The sequence below is a fragment of the Nerophis ophidion genome, linkage group LG04, assembly GCF_033978795.1.
Source record: "Nerophis ophidion isolate RoL-2023_Sa linkage group LG04, RoL_Noph_v1.0, whole genome shotgun sequence".
NCBI lineage: Eukaryota > Metazoa > Chordata > Actinopteri > Syngnathiformes > Syngnathidae > Nerophis > Nerophis ophidion.
Window position 1 is genome coordinate 84,173,519 of NC_084614.1, and position 17,500 is coordinate 84,191,018.

At 42.6% G+C, this 17,500-nt stretch overlaps 1 protein-coding gene across 2 annotated transcripts in view; it reads right to left on the bottom strand.

The window, feature by feature from the left end:
• The window catches only part of LOC133552089 (phosphoglucomutase-1-like), a 22,999-nt gene extending 7,584 nt beyond the window's left edge, over positions 1 to 15,415 (bottom strand). Inside the window, exons 1-9 of one of the 2 annotated variants that reach the window (XM_061899408.1) lie at positions 14,967 to 15,415; positions 12,402 to 12,564; positions 12,033 to 12,179; positions 10,946 to 11,071; positions 6,134 to 6,324; positions 5,166 to 5,320; positions 3,094 to 3,209; positions 2,882 to 3,017; positions 487 to 670 (exon numbers count right to left, since the gene is read on the bottom strand). In XM_061899408.1, the coding sequence (XP_061755392.1) occupies positions 487 to 670; positions 2,882 to 3,017; positions 3,094 to 3,209; positions 5,166 to 5,320; positions 6,134 to 6,324; positions 10,946 to 11,071; positions 12,033 to 12,179; positions 12,402 to 12,564; positions 14,967 to 15,224 (1,476 nt within the window). In that variant the 5' untranslated portion in view covers positions 15,225 to 15,415. Of the gene's footprint in view, positions 1 to 486; positions 671 to 2,881; positions 3,018 to 3,093; positions 3,210 to 5,165; positions 5,321 to 6,133; positions 6,325 to 10,945; positions 11,072 to 12,032; positions 12,200 to 12,401; positions 12,565 to 14,966 lie in introns of those variants that run through there. The other variant, XM_061899409.1, reaches the window with a different exon arrangement.
• Positions 15,416 to 17,500: the final 2,085 nt, after the last annotated feature.

The following is a 17,500-nucleotide window of genomic DNA, read 5'->3' on the forward strand; positions in this document are numbered from 1 at the left end:
GGTGAGAGGTAGCCGGAGTACCTCGAGGGAATATATATATATATATATATATATATATATATATATATATATATATATATATATATATATATATATATATAAATACTTTTTTTCCCCTCTTGGCTCTATGCAAAGGCGGTCACACTCCTTCCCCGCTCCGTGCCCTGCTTGCCTTTTCGTCTCTGCCTGTCTTGTTTTGCAAGTCTCGTGGTTTCTATGTCAACATGTTTATAGTGCTTATCGACTATTTAGTAGTTGTTTTTTTTTCCGCCCGGAGTCTGTGCCCTCTCCCCCAAAGGAGCCCAGTCTGAAATCGCCTTTTTTTTTCTTCAGTGTCTACCTTTTTCCCCCATCAGCGTTCCTGTTCTGTCACCCTGTCCAATGTTTGTTTAATCTTGAACGGGTCTGTGGTGAAAGTGAAAAGTTGCACCTGCGCAATGACAATAAGGAGCATGCCATGCCATACCATTCTGGATTGAACAGTACCTGACTCCGGGTGATAATGCTGTCGACAGGGTCGGTGTATTCAAAATTGTCGGCTTTTTCCACATGGTAAATTTTATCTTCCACTGCAAATCTTTGCTTCACAAAGGACTTGTCTGCAATCAGGAGCTCCAGGTCCTCCATCATTTCACAGGCCGTTTCTACGTCCACGTTCTCGTAGTCATATCTGGACAGGAGAAGCACTCGTTTCAGCTTTACTGGGACTTTAACCATCACAGCATTTGCATGTTCTGGTTTTTTACTTAAAAACAAAAATTGAATGAACTGGAAAACATGTTTTATATTGTAGTTTCTTCAAAATAGACACCCTTTGCTCTGATTACTGCTTTGCACACTCTTGGCATTCTCTCCATGAACTTCGAGCACACCTGGAAAGTGATAACCATTTCAGGTGACTCCCTCTTGAAGCTCATCAAGAGATATAAGACTTTTAAAGTCATTTTGATAGTAGGCTAATATAGACACTTACATCAGGTGTTGTCTTCATTATAACACTTATATAAGACTTTTAAAGTCATTTTGATTGTAGGCTAATATAGACACTTACATCATGTGTTGACGTCATAACACTTATATAAGATTTTTAAACTCATTTTGATAGTAGGCTAATATAGACACTTACATAATGTGTTGCCTTCATTATAACACTTATATAAGACTTTTAAAGTCATTTTGATAGTACGCTAATATAGACACTTACATCATGTGTTGCTTTCAAAATAGCACTTTATACAATTTTTATAGTCATTTTGATAGTAGGCTAATATAGACACTTACATCATGTGTTGCCTTCATTATAACACTTATATAAGACTTTTAAAGTCATTTTGATAGTAGGCTAATATAGACACTTACATCATGTGTTGTCTTCATTATAACACTTATATAAGACTTTTAAAGTCATTTTGATAGTAGGCTAATATAGACACTTACATCATGTGTTGCCTTCATTATAACACTTGTATGAGACTTTTAAAGTCATTTTGATAGTAGGCTAATATAGACACTTACATTATGTGTTGCCTTCATTATAACACTTATATAAGACTTTTAAAGTCATTTTGATAGTAGGCTAATATAGACACTTCCATCATGTGTTGCCTTCATTATAGCACTTTATACAATTTTTATAGTCATTTTGATAGTAGGCTAATATAGACACTTACATCATGTGTTGCCTTCATTATAGCACTTTATACAATTGTTATAGTCATTTTGATAGTAGGCTAATATAGACACTTACATGATGTGTTGCCTTCATTATAACACTTATATAAGACTTTTAAAGTCATTTTGATAGTAAGGTAATATAGACACTTACATCATGTCATGCTTGATTATAACAGTAATATAAGACTTTTAAGGTCATTTTGATAGTAGGCTAATATAGACACTTACATCATGTGTTGCCTTCATTATAGCACTTTATACAATTGTTATAGTCATTTTGATAGTAGGCTAATATAGACACTTACCTCATGTGTTGCCTTCATTATAACACTTATATAAGACTTTTAAAGTCATTTTGATAGTAAGCTAATATAGACATCTTCATTATAACACGTACATACAACTTTTAAAGTAATTTCGATAGTAGGCTAATATAGCTAATATAGACACTTACATCATGTCATGCTTGATTATAACAGTAATATAAGACTTTTAAGGTCATTTTGATAGTAGTCTAATATAGACACTTGCATCATGTGTTGTCTTCATTATAACACTTATATGAGACTTTTAAAATAATTTTGATAGTAGGCTAATATAGACACTTACATCATGTGTTGTCTTCGTTATAACACTTTTATAAGACTTTTAAAGTCATTTTGATAGTAAGCTACTATAGACATCTTCATTATAACACATACATACGACTTTTAAAGTTATTTTGATAGTAGGCTAATACAGACACTTACATCATGTGTTGCCTTCATTATAACACTTATATAAGACCTTTAATAGTAGGCTAACATAGCTAATATAAATACTTACATCATGTGTTGTCTTCATTATAACACTTATATAAGACTTTTGAAGTCATTTTGATAGTAGGCTAATATAGACACTTACATCATGTGTTGTCTTCATTATAACACTTATATAAGACTTTTAAAGTCATTTTGATAGTAGGCTAATATAGCTAATATAGACACTTACATCATGTGTTGTCTTCATTATAACACTTATATAAGACTTTTAAAAGTAATTTTGATAGTAGGCTAATATAGCTAATATAGACACTTACATCATGTGTTGTCTTTCTTAGTATGTAATTTCCAGTACATGACAGTCATACGGGATAGTTTTACCCGACTTATGTGAACAATTTCTCACTTTTGATGAGTTTAAGGTCTGCTGTGTATTCCATTTTTACCTGGTGAAGTAGTTTCTCCCATATTTGAACCAGTGGTCTCTAAGGACATCCTCCAGGCTTTGCCTTCTGGTAGCCAGGATGGACAGCCAAGCGAGCGCGGTCCAAAGTCCATCCTTCTCACGAACATGGTCCGCACCTAAGAGAAGGAAACACGACTTGGAAAAAAAAGTGGCACGTACGGTACTGTTAATAATTAAGAGCGGATAAAGTACTTGTTCCAAAGCTTTCATCTCCGCACAGAGAGAGCCGGCCCGCATCCATGAGGCTTCCAAAGAACTTCCACCCGGGGGGAGTTTCGTACAGTTCTATTTTTGATGCCTTGGCTACTCTGTGAGAAAGACAAAAATAGAAGCACACAGATCATGGAAGCAAAACAAGGAAACATAATACTGGGAATGTGCCGATCGTGAAGAAGTATGTGATCGCCGTTGCCAATTAATGACTTTAATCCCCGTTGGCGATTTATTTTCAGTGCCCCGGCAGACAAGTGGCTAGTAGCTAATTATGTGTCTCCATACACAGTGCGAAGACGCGCCCCTAAGTTAATATTAATCATGGCCGTTACTGAAAATGATTGTATTTCTTAGTATGATTATCATGTACAATTACCACTGGAGGACAGCACTACTTTTACGTGTTGTGTACAAACGACTCTGAAACCAATAAGGAATGTAACTGTCGCAAGAAACCTGATTGCCCTCTCAACGGAGGGTGCTGACAAACATCAGTCGTTTACCAAGCAAAGGTAACACGCAAGGACATTAACACATCCGACACGTACGTAGGATTAACCGAAGGAGCATTCAAAACCAGGTGGAATAATCACAAGGCCTCCGTTAGAAACCAGACTCTGCGGATTTCTACAGAACTCAGCAAGCACTTTTGGAACCTCAAAGACAATAATGTTGAATATTCAATAACATGGCAAATACAGTGGTAATAAAAGATGCAACCTATGCTTGAAAGAGAAACTGTTTATTATATACCATCCAGACCTGTCATTCCTCAACAAGCGCAGTGAAATCATTTCAACATGCCGCCACAGACGGAAACACCTCCTAGGTAACACATGAGCCAATCACCACGCCCCTACGCCTGCCTGTACCCACCCACTCTGTGCCCTATATAAACCATTGTATGTGAATGCTTCCATTAAAATCTCCTGATGATTGAGGGAACCCCTCATGAAACACTTCTGTAGAGATGAAGTAGTCTTGTGATTTTTCCCACACCTACATATATATATATATATATATATATATATATATACACACACACGCACACACACACATTTAAAAGACTCGACAATGTCGACAATTTCACTATCGTTGTTGTCTTATTGAAAAATCATGGCGAAAAACTGGATCTTAGATACGGAAAACCTCACGAATGGCTGTGGACTTCAGGAGCCCCACTGTTCTCCCTACTTCCACTTACTACTACTCTATACCTTTTGTTTTGCCCCCTTTTTGTGGATTATCCTTTCCACCCTTACCCCTTGAATCCTTTGTAACCGAGCTACTGTGTGGAACAGTTTCCCTTGTGGATCAATAACGTTGTCCGAGTCAGAGTCAGAGTCAGAGTCAGAGTCAGAGTCAGAGTCAGAGTCAGAGTCAGAGTCAGAGTCAGAGTCAGAGTCAGAGTCAGAGTCAGAGTCAGAGTCAGAGTCAGAGTCAGAGTCAGAGTCAGAGTCCGAGTCCGAGTCCGAGTCCGAGTCCGAGTCCGAGTCCGAGTCCGAGTCCGAGTCCGAGTCCGAGTCCGAGTCCGAGTCAGAGTCAGAGTCAGAGTCAGAGTCAGAGTCAGAGTCAGAGTCCGAGTCCGAGTCCGAGTCCGAGTCCGAGTCCGAGTCCGAGTCCGAGTCCGAGTCCGAGTCCGAGTCCGAGTCAGAGTCAGAGTCAGAGTCAGAGTCCGAGTCCGAGTCCGAGTCCGAGTCCGAGTCCGAGTCAGAGTCAGAGTCAGAGTCAGAGTCAGAGTCAGAGTCAGAGTCAGAGTCAGAGTCAGAGTCAGAGTCAGAGTCAGAGTCAGAGTCAGAGTCAGAGTCCGAGTCCGAGTCCGAGTCCGAGTCAGAGTCAGAGTCAGAGTCAGAGTCAGAGTCAGAGTCAGAGTCAGAGTCAGAGTCAGAGTCAGAGTCAGAGTCAGAGTCAGAGTCCGAGTCCGAGTCCGAGTCCGAGTCCGAGTCCGAGTCCGAGTACGAGTCCGAGTCCGAGTCCGAGTCCGAGTCCGAGTCTAAGTCTAAGTCCAAGTCCAAATCCAGGTCTAAGTACCAGCCGGGCCCAAGTTGTACCTGTCTAAGGCCGCACTTGTGGGCATGCTGCGGGCGAAACCCCTAACCCCGCCGTGCTGAAAGTAGGGGATGCAGAAGATGTTGTCAGCAATGACGGCCAGAGAGTCGGACGGGGTGACAAAGAGGCCGTGCCTCCCCAGGATCAGGTTCCGATCCTACGGACAGGACTGAGTCAAAAGACTTCCTCGCGACAGATTCCCTTGACTTACCGTATTTCCTTGAATTGCCGCCGGTTCGCAAATTAATTCAAAACCTCTTCTCACTCTGGCGCTTACCAAAGGCATGCGGTAAATTTAGGCCTGAGCTTATAAATTTGAGTGTGATGTAAGGATACCATCATGAAAAAAAACTTTATTATAGTCTTACCTTTACTTATAAATGAAGTCCATGCGCAGCTCCTTCTGATTAAAAACTTTGATAACTTGTTTATAGAAGTCTTCCTTATCTTTCTTCGGTTTTAAAAGTCTCTCTGTCTCGATGGAGATCTTCCTTTATTACTTCCTGCTTCGATTGAAAGTCCAGTTTAGAAAAGTGTTTTATTTTAGATATGTAATCCTCCATGTTAAAAGTGCAAGCGAGAGGAAAAAATTAAACACACGCTTGCTGCTTGTTGTCACGAATAGTCGCACGAAGGATCACTAGCGCCCTCTACCACCAGGAGGCGGGAGTCATTTAATGACTCATATTTGACACACGCAGCTATGGTATATTAATAAAACATAGCTGCTTACTGTTCTTTTTTGCATATTCAATAGCTTGGAACTTTAATCCTACTGAATAGCTCTTAATCTTCTTCCCTTTATGCGATTTCAAATTATTGAAATCAGCCTCCTTTATTTTGAAATTGATGACAGGGGAAGTGTCACTTGTGACGTGACGAGTTTGACCCTGTGGAAATTCTAGACTTGCATACTATATACCCGGCGGCAATTCAAGGAAATAAGGTAGTTTTCCCATTCTTGACATACCCCGTCTCCATCAAAAGCTGCTGCAAAGTCGTACTCCCCGTCCCTCACGCCGTCCACCAGATCCGCGACGTAGACCAGGTCAGGGTTGTGGCGCCGAGCCCCAAAGTCCTCCGTGGGGACGCAGTTGATGGCAGAATTGGCGGGACAGCCCAGCTCCTCGCACAGTATCCTCTTCACATAAGGACCCACCACTGGAGAGAGGAAACAGGTGCCAGGGACACAGAAACCGGACCCGTGGTGTAAGGGGTGGCGTTTCACTCTTAAAATATCAGATTTTCCCCCAATTGATACAGAAAAAACAATCGATATATTCAATTCACACGCATGAGTTCCTCTCCCGTTGTCAGCTTTTCCCCTGACAGTTTGTCTATGTTTTAGTTTTTTCCTCTGCATTTGTCTGTTTCCTCTGTCTTTAGTATCTCACGCTTTAGTTCCTGTCTAGTGCTCTTATTTTGTCAGCTTCCTGTCTTGTTCCCTGAGTGCTGTGTTCCTCCTCAGCTGCGGCTGATCGGCACCTGGCCACACCTTTCACCAATCAGCCCGCTCTTATTTTGTCAGCTTCCTGTCTTGTTCCCTGAGTGCTGTGTTCCTCCTCAGCTGCGGCTGACTGGCACCTGGCCACACCAGTTGCCAATCAGCCCGCTCCTATTTTGTCAGCTTCCTGTCTTGTTCCCTTAGTGCTGTGTTCCTCCTCAGCTGCGGCTGACTGGCACCTGGCCACACCTCTTGCCAATCAGCCCGCTCTTATTTTGTCAGCTTCCTGTCTTGTTCCCTGAGTGCTGTGTTCCTCCTCAGCTGCGGCTGACTGGCACCTGGCCACACCTGTTGCCAATCAGCCCACTCTTATTTTGTCAGCTTCCTGTCTTCTTCCCTGAGTGCTGTGTTCCTCCTCAGCTGCAGCTGACTGGCACCTGGCCACACCTCTTGCCAATCAGCCCGCTCTTATTTTGTCAGCTTCCTGTCTTGTTCCCTGAGTGCTGTGTTCCTCCTCAGCTGCGGCTGACTGGCACCTGGCCACACCAGTTGCCAATCAGCCCGCTCCTATTTTGTCAGCTTCCTGTCTTGTTCCCTTAGTGCTGTGTTCCTCCTCAGCTGCGGCTGACTGGCACCTGGCCACACCTCTTGCCAATCAGCCCGCTCTTATTTTGTCAGCTTCCTGTCTTGTTCCCTGAGTGCTGTGTTCCTCCTCAGCTGCGGCTGACTGGCACCTGGCCACACCTGTTGCCAATCAGCCCGCTCTTATTTTGTCAGCTTCCTGATTTGTTCCCTGAGTGCTGTGTTCCTCCTCAGCTGCGGCTGACTGGCACCTGGCCACACCTGTTACCAATCAGCCCGCTCTTATTTTGTCAGCTTCCTGATTTGTTCCCTGAGTGCTGTGTTCCTCCTCAGCTGCGGCTGACTGGCACCTGGCCACACCTGTTGCCAATCAGCCCGCTCTTATTTTGTCAGCTTCCTGTCTTGTTCCCTGAGTGCTGTGTTCCTCCTCAGCTGCGGCTGACTGGCACCTGGCCACACCTGTTGGCAATCAGCCCGCTCTTATTTTGTCAGCTTCCTGTCTTGTTCCCTGAGTGTTGTGTTCCTCCTCAGCTGCGGCTGACTGGCACCTGGCCACACCTGTTGCCAATCAGCCCGCTCCTATTTGTACCTGCTTTGTCTTGCGTCAGTTGCTGGATCATTGTATTGTCATTTGTATTGTCTTTGCCACATGTCACTCTTGTCATGCTACCTGTCGTCTCGTTTTGTTACAGCTACCACCTGTCGTGCTACATTTTGTCCTGGTCGTCGTAGCGGTAGGCTGTTTCTGTAGCATTAGTTATTTCCAGTTTTTCTGTTTGCTATCCACTAGCTTCCATGCTAAAGTTCCTTTTTGTTTTCTAGCTTCCGGTGCTAGCTCCCTTAGTTTGTTATTCCGCCCACATGCGTGCTTTTTGTTTGTTCTTGTTTAGTTTGAATTAAATCATGTTTTCATATTCTATGCCTACCTCCGTCTCTGCATCTTGGGGTTCAACAACGCCCGTGGAGTGTGAAGTTGCATCGTGACGGAGAGTATTTGGAGGCTTGAAATAGTTTGTAACTGTATCCCACTGAAAAGCTCACATTGTCATACTTTCAAATACCACCTATCATATTTTGACACCCACTAAACACCCCCCCCCCCCTCACACCCCCCAACCGGCTGACCCAAGCAGTTGTCCACATACCCAAACAAAAATTGCCTGCATGTTTACTTGCCGTAATAAAGGACTTTTTTGTTACGACCTGTGTTTATGTTGTCGGTCTAGACCGGGGCGTCAAACTCAAATATAGAGTGGGCCAAAATTTTAAACGGAACAAAGTCGCGGGGCCAAGGTGGAACAAATGAACCTTTTAATAGGGACCCAAACAAGTTTTGCATTAAATATTGAACAAGCAAGGCTTATATAACTTTAGTGACATGCAAAATCCAGTTTCAAATAATAATTAAAGCTGCAAGCAGCGTTGGTCGGGTCCGCCTTTGGCCACTGCCAAGGCCTGGTCTAAATCCGACCTACATAGAAGTCTTTGTTTCATGTCTCTACGACATTCCTAACAGAAGTTACAAGCAGTTTTGTCTGGGTTTTTTCCTAGGGGGCGCTGGAGCGCAATTTTGACTTTTGGGGTTTGTTTTTTTTATTAGATGGCAATTTTCGCCAGTCCTGATGTGTGTGTAAAATTTGGTGAGTTTTGAAGCATGTTAAGGGGGTCGAATTACAGATCAGCGTTTCTGGATGTTGTTGATAAATGGTTTTCACTTTGCATAGCATAGTAGAGCTTTAACTTGCACTTTGAAGCATTTTAAGGGGGTCAAATTACAGTTCAAAGAGGCAAAAATGACATTTTTTTAGGAAACTTTGCGCAGGGGTTCTTTGAAAGGCGCGTAAAATCCAAACCGGAGCAGTAATCAAAACTTTGTTGGATAGTTTTAATCAAAAGGGTTCAATCTCTCTCCTGTGCGAGTTTGAAGCCGAAACGACAAACGCACCCGGAGGAGTTTACGTTTGAAAAAGGTGACGGGTTTTTACAAAACTTTTATTTTGAAGGGGTAATTTTTAACTTCCTGTTGATTTTTGCCGAAGGATGTCAATTATCTAAATGTAGGTCTAAGTGAGACCTACATAGAAGTTTTTGTTTCATGTCTTTCCAGCATTCCTACTGAAAGTTAAAAGCAATTTTGTTGTGTTTTCTTCCTAGGAGCAGTTTTTGCTGTGTTTTATTCAAAAATTGCTCTAGAGCTAAATTTTGAGTATTGGGATTTGTTTTTTTCATTAGATCGCAATTTTTGCCAGTCCTGATGTGTGTGCAAAGACAACATATTTGATGTTCAAACTCATAAACCTTTTTTTTGTTGTTGCAAATAATCATTAACTTTAGAATTTGATGCCAGCAACACGTGACGAAGAAGTTGGGAAAGGTGGCAATAAATACTGAAAAAGTTGAGAAATGCTCATCAAACACTTATATGGAACGTCCCACAGGTGTGCAGGCTAATTGGGAACAGGTGGGTGCCATGATTGGGTATAAAAACAGCTTCCGTGAAATGCTAAGTATTTCACAAACAAGGATGGGGCGAGGGTCACCAATTTGTACGCAAATTGTCAAACAGTTTTAGAACAACATTTCTCAACGAGCTATTGCAAAGAATTTAGGGATTTCAACATCTACGGTCCGTAAAATCATCAAAAGGTTCAGAGAATCTGGAGAAATCCCTGCACGTAAGCGATGATATTACGGACCTTTGATCCCCTCAGGCGGTTCTGCCCCAAAAACCGACATCAGTGTGTAAATGATATCACCACATGGGCTCAGGAACACTTCATAAAACCACTGCCAGTAACTACAGTTGGTTGCTACATCTGTAAGTGCAAGTTAAAGCTCTACTATGCAAAGCAAAACCCATTTATCAACAACACCCAGGAACGCCGCTGGCTTGGCTGGGCCCGAGCTCATCCAAGATGGACTGATGCAAAGTGGATACGTGTACTGTGGTCTGACGAGTCCACATTTCAAATTGTTTTTGGAAATATTCAACATCGTGTCACACGGACCATCCAGACTGTTATCGACGCAAAGTGTAAAAGCCAGCATGTGTGATGGTATGGGGGTGCATTAGTGGCCAAGGCATGGGTAACTTACACATCTGTGAAGGCACCATTAATGCTGAAAGGTCCATACAGGTTTTGGAGCAACATATGTTGTCATCCAAGCAACGTTATCGTGGACGCCCCTGCTTATTTCAGCAAAACAATGCCAAGCCACGTGTTACAACAGCATGGTTTCGTCGTAAAATAGTGCGGGTACTTTCCTGGTCCAGACCTGTCTCCCATGGAAAATATGTGAAGCGTAAAATAGGACAGCGGAGACCCCGGACTGTTGAAGGACTAAAGCTCTACATAAAACAAGAATGGGAAAGAATTCCACTTTCAAAGCTTCAACAATTATTTTCCTCAGTTCCCAAACGTTTATTGAGTGTTGTTAAAAGAAAAGGGGATGTAACACAGTGGTGAACATGCCCTTTCCCAACTACTTTGGCACGTGTTGCAGCCAAGAAATTTTAAGTTAATTATTATTTGCAAAAAACAAAAACAAAGTTTATGAGTTTGAACATCAAATATGTTGTCTTTGTAGCATATTCAACTGAATATGGCTTGAAAAGGATTTGCAAATCATTGTATTCTGTTTATTTTTACATCTAACACAATTTCCCAACTCATATGGAAACAGGGTTTGTAAGTTGGCACTTTTGACAAAAAGGAGGAACGACACCGATTTTATAGGGACTAAACACTATCTCACCTCCATGCATGGCATCCAGTTTTATCTTGATGTGGTTTTCGCCTGACAAAAGCACCTTCAGGGCGGCAAAGTCAAAGATGTTCCTCATCAGGTTTGCGTATGACTCAATAGAGTCCACGATTTCCACTGAAAAATATCACACAAAACAATTACCTTTGTATTTTTTGTGTATCGATATATATATAAATACATATATACATATAGCTATATACTAGGGATGTCAAAGTTAACGCAATGATAACATATCCTGACTTCTTTTTGATCCTCGGTCCATTCCGGAACGTGGGGAAACGCATAGCGAGCAGAAATGCACAAAGAACAAGGTACGTTATGGTACTCCAAAGCCATGGGTGGTTGTTCTACCGACAAAAACAAGAATATAATATCTTCGATAGGACGACATCTTTTTGACTGATTGATTGATACTTTTATTAGTAGATTGCACAGTTCAGTACATATTCCGTACAATTGACCACTAAATGGTAACACCCCAATAAGTTTTTCAACTTGTTTAAGTCGGGGTCCACGTTAATTAATTCATGGTACAAATATATACTATCAACATAATACAGTCATCGCACAAGTTAATCATCATAGTATGTACATTGAATTATTTACATTATTTACAATCCGGGGGGTGGGATGAGGAGCTTTGGTTGATATCAGAACTTCAGTCATCAACAGTTGTATCAACAGAGAAATGTGGACATTGAAACAGTGTAGGTCTTATTTAGTAGGATATGTACAGCCAGCAGAGAACATAGTGAGTTCACATAGCATAAGAACAAGTATATACATTAGAAGTACATTTGAGTTGTTTATAATCCGGGGAGATGGGATGTGAATGGAGGAGGGTATTAGTAAAGTGTTGAAGTTGCCTGGAGGTGTTGTTTTAGAGCAGTTTTGAATGAATATATAGATGCACTTACTTTTATACGTGTTGGGAGTGCATTCCACATTGATGTGGCATAGAAAGAGAATGAGTTAAGACCTTTGTTAGATCGGAATCTGGGTTTAACGTGGTTTGTGGAGCTCCCCCTGGTGTTGTGGTTATGGCGGTCATTTACGTTAAAGAAGTAGTTTGTACCTGTGAAAGGTTTGAACTTGTTCTCCAAGTCGAAGGTCTGTTTGCCCAGAGTGGTTAGATCCACCCGGAGTCCTGAGCAGATGGCAAACTCTTCAAGGGTTCTGCTGACCTGGTAGATCTTGCCGGTGACAGCTTCACTGGCCGGTCCTGGACGAGGCAGCATGACTCTAGTGTTATATTTGACAAGGAATCACAAATCTGCATATTCACATCAGGGAGAAATATGACGGGCTTCTCAGTCTTTAATGAGTTCTAAGCTTTCCTTCGTCTCAACCTCCTGCGGGATCTGCGTGGTCCGCGTTCCCCCGAGCTACATTATCCCCTCTTGGCTGGTGCGCCCGCATACTTCCTCCAGTCCGACTGCCGTACCTCCGTTTGCAGAGTTGAACTTGATGCTGAAGTCTCCATCCGGCCCTGCGGGGCGACGAGCGGCGCTGAGGAGGATGCCACCCATAGCTTTGGATTTCCTGATCACGCAGGAGCCGGCGGCGGGGGACATCAACCCGTTGTGTCCCACGATGAGACGGCCCACCTGGGGGAATGTCACACGGGTAGAAAAATGTTGTGTGGGAGAGTTGGCGTGGGTTTTTGTTGGCCCGTAACCTCCCGTGGAGTCACATTTCAGCCAATAAATGTGGAGGCTCGGGTGTGTGTCAGCTAACGATCGCATATCCTAACAACATGACGGCCAAATATTCGCTCCGGTTCCCCCTTAGTCATGTTCTTTTATGTCTACAGAATCTACTCGCTACTTCTTAAGGCATACTTGCCAACCGTCCCGAAATTCAGCGCCTTTCCCGAAATTCAGGCGGAGCTGGAGGCCACGCCCCCTCCAGCTCCATGCGGACCTGAGTGACGTGTCGACAGCCTGTTTTCACGTCCGCTTTCCTACAATATAAACAGCATGTCTGCCCAATGACGTTATAACTGTAGAATGATCAAGGGCGAGTTATTGGTTTCTTATTTTATTGTTAGGCAGTTTCATTAACGTCCTCACACAGCGGTAACAACACACAACAACAGCAGTCCGTTTTCGTCTACTGCATGGGTGTCAAACTCTGGCCCGCGGGCCAAATCTGGCCCGCCGTGTAATTTAATTTGGCCCTTGAAGCAATATCAATTTAGCATTAGATCCGGCCCGCCGGTGTTATACAGCGTCGGTACTTGCCAACCCTCCTAATTTTCCCGGTAGACTCCCGAAGTTCAGTGCCACCCCCGAAAATCTCCCGAGGCAACCATTCTCCCGAATTTCTACTGATTTCTAAAAAACGGAAAATGACAGAGCTGAGACCCGGTGTTTGTAATGTGTTGAAAATGAAAATGGCGGCTGTGTTACCTCGGTGACGTCACGTTCTGACGTCATTGCCACATGAGCGATAAACAGAAAGGCGTTTGATTCGCCAAAATTCACCCATTTAGAGTTTGTAAATCGGTTAAAAAAAATATAATGGTCTTTTTTGAGTTATGTGCTAATCAGACATATTTGGTCGCGGCGTGAGTGCCAGCTAATCGATGCTAACATGCTACGCTAATCAATGCTAACATGATATATACCGGCGGTGCTAAAGCACACATGGCACAGAGATGTATGGATAACCTACAGATACGTTTGCAACAATAAAGTCAACGAATTCACAAAGGTGAGTTTTGTTGATGTTGACTGCCAGCTAATCGATGCTAACATGCTACGCTAATCGATGTTAACATGCTATTACCAACGGTGCTAAAGCAGACATGGCACAGGGGCGGTATAGCTCGGTTGGTAGAGCGGCCGTGTCAGCAACTTGAGGGTTGCAGGTTCGATTCCCGCTTCCGCCATCCTAGTCACTGCCGTTGTGTCCTTGGGCAAGACACTTTACCCACCTGCTCCCAGTGCCACCCACACTGGTTTAAATGTAACTTAGATATTGGGTTTCACTATGTAAAGCGCTTTGAGTCACTAGAGAAAAAGCGCTATATAAATATAATTCACTTCACTTCACTTCACAGAGATCTATGGATAACCTGCAGATGTATTTGCAACTATAAAGTCAACGAATTCACAAAGGTGAGTTTTGTTGATGTTCACTGCCAGCTAATTGATGCTAACATGCTATGCTAATCGATGCTAACATGCTATTTACCGGGCGGTGCTAAAGCAGACATGGCACAGAGATGTATGGATAACCTGCAGATGCATTTGCAACGATAAAGTCAACGAAATCACAATGGTGAGTTTTGTTGAAGGTAACTTCCAGCTAATTGATGCTAACATGCTATTTAACGGCGGTGCTAAGGCAGACATGGCACAGAGATGTATGGATAACCTGCAGATGCATTTGCAACTATATTACGTTTCCTTCCACCCACATTTAATGCCAAACAAACACTTACCAATCGAAGGATTTAAGTTGCTCCAGTGTCACGAGATGCGAAAGTCCTGATCGTTTGGTCCGCACATTTTACCGGCGATGCTAACGCAGCTATTCGGCCATGCTATGGCTATGAATAGCGTCAATAGCTTCAGTTTCTTCTTCAATACTTTCATACTCCGACCATCCGTTTCAATACATGCGTAATTTGTTGAATCGCTGAAATTCGAGTCTGAATCCGAGCTAATGTCGCTATATCTTGTTGCGCTATTCCCATTGTTTGTTTACATTGGCAGCACTGTGTGACGTCACAATGGATAGTCGCTTCGCAAATAGCGAAAATCAAGCAACTTTAAAGCTTTTTTTAGGGATATTCCGGTATAAACCGGAAACATTTTGAAAAAAAAATGCAACAAGCCCCTGGGAACTGATTTTTATTGTTTTTAACCCTTTTGAAATTGTGATAATGTTCCCCTTTAAGGGGGTTCCGTCATAACTTTTTTAGCATTCATTATTCTGATTTTGGCCCCCCGAGTCAAAATAATTGCCCAGGTCCGGCGTAAAAGTAAACGGTTTCACTGACCCCGTTGGCGGCGGCCATCTGCACGACGACCTGGATGGCCGCCTGGCTGAAGTGGCGTCCATCCCCGCCCACCACCACCGTGGAACCCTGGCGGTCCCGGAGGTCGATGGAGGAGAAGATACTCTGGATGAAGTTGTGCAGATAGTTCCTCCGAGTCCGGAAGATATGCACTTTTCTCCTCAGGCCGTCGGCGCCCGGTCTCTGGTCGGGGTACGGGGATGTCGGGACCGTGGAAACCCGCAGAGGACCGCTGTCCATCTCCAACTTTTGAAGCACCCGGAGGGGAAAAACTGTTTGGAGGGTACGGTATCAGAGCTTGGCTCCTCCTATTATTTCCCCCCGGCAGCACCGAAAATAACCTTTCCCACGTGTGTTTTTGTGCCGCACCTTCACACGTGTTGCGGACGGATCACTGTCAGGCCCGCCGGCCGAGGGGTGGACTCGTGTTTGGGTGTGTCCGAGCGGGACTTCGGACAAAGGGAAGAAACTCTCATAAATCTAATAATAGAAGTGGTATTGAACTTCAGCCACAAACTCTGTGTTGGCACATAGATCTCATTCTGAGGACGCCAGGGGGTCTAATGGAAGAGAGGCACCGCCCTCTAGAGTTCATTCACTGCAACTACAAGTGGGGAAGTACAAATGTGGGAAGAAATAACATAATATAGTGAGAGTCCAGTCCATAGTGGATCTAACATAATAGTGGGAGTCCAGTCCATAGTGGTCTAACATAATAGTGAGAGTCCAGTCCATAGTGGTCTAACATAATAGTGAGAGTCCAGTCCATAGTGGATCTAACATAATAGTGAGAGTCCAGTCCATAGTGGATCTAACATAATAGTGGGAGTCCAGTCCATAGTGGTCTAACATAATAGTGAGAGTCCAGTCCATAGTGGATCTAACATAATAGTGAGAGTCCAGTCCATAGTGGATCTAACATAATGGTGAGAGTCCAGTCCATAGTGGATCTAACATAATAGTGAGAGTCCAGTCCATAGTGGATCTAACATAATAGTGAAAGTCCAGTCCATAGTGGATCTAACATAATAGTGAGAGTCCAGTCCATAGTGGATCTAACAAAATATTGTGAGAGTCCAGTCCATAGTGGATCTAACATAATAGTGAGAGTCCAGTCCATAGTGGATCTAACATAATAGTGAGAGTCCAGTCCATAGTGGATCTAACATAATAGTGAGAGTCCAGTCCATAGTGGATCTAACATAATAGTGAGAGTCCAGTCCATAATGGATCTAACATAATATTGTGACAGTCCAGTCCATAGTGGATCAAAACATAATAGTGAGAGTCCAGTCCACAGTGGATCTAACATAATAGTGAGAGTCCAGTCCATAATGGATCTAACATAATATTGTGACAGTCCAGTCCATAGTGGATCAAAACATAATAGTGAGAGTCCAGTCCATAGTGGTCTAACATAATAGTCAGAGTCCAGTCCATAGTGGATCTAACATAATAGTGTGAGATTGACAATAGATTTTACGGTTAAATTCCAAGTTTTTCTTTACCGCGTCATCAACTTTAGTACTGTTTTTGTTCCATATACGGTAAGACACTTAAACATTAAAAAACAAACCAAAAAACAATAAAACAACAAGATTTAATTTTAAAAAGGCAGCTCAGTTGCTTGAATTTTACCGCTACAAACAGCGCTATTGTTTCTCCATTCCATTCTATTTATTCTATTCTTTTATATACTGTTAAAAAAAACACTGCTTTTACTGTGAAATTCTCATGATGGAGCTGCCAGTTTTTAAAATAAAATGTAAACATTTTTTTTAAGCTTACGTAAAAAAAAAAAAAACATTGTTAGTGTAGTATATATTTATAAATGTATATTCACGTATTACTCATTGTTAAAAGCGGCCCTCTGAGGGCAACCATAACTGCAATGTGGCCCTCAATGAAAACCAGTTTGACACTAAAACACATCCAATTGTGATTACAATCCGAAAAGTATATTATCTCATCCTGTCCCAGGCTTAGCAGAACAACAGATATGTGGATTCGGGCGGGGGAGATAGTGAAGAAGACATCGCGCGTCCGTAGGGTTTTCAGATCAACTAGGCGACGCGAATTGAATGTGTTGTTTTTTTAGGTTGGTCTCTCCAAAGCTTTGGAATAAATTGCAAAAATACCTACTCTGTTCTGGGTTATCATTTAAAATCAGCTTATGTGTCATCAAAAGAACTTGGGATCGACCAGCAACTTAAATTCCCTCGGAAGAACATCTGGTCCAAACGCAACAATATCTATCGATCGATTGATCGTCTATCTATCCATCTATCTATCCATCCATCTATCTATCTATCTATTCATCTATTGACGGATACAGATATCTATATATATCCATATTTAAGAGTTATTTCTTTATATTCATAGTCACATTTGAAAACAGCTAGTGTTTTCCCATTTGTTCTCTTTTTGGTTGTCCGCTAGTAAACTGCGTGTGTTAACCTTGAAGCTGTAGGAATGCAAGGAGTAGCCATACTCCCTTCTTATCTCTTCCTGTCCCA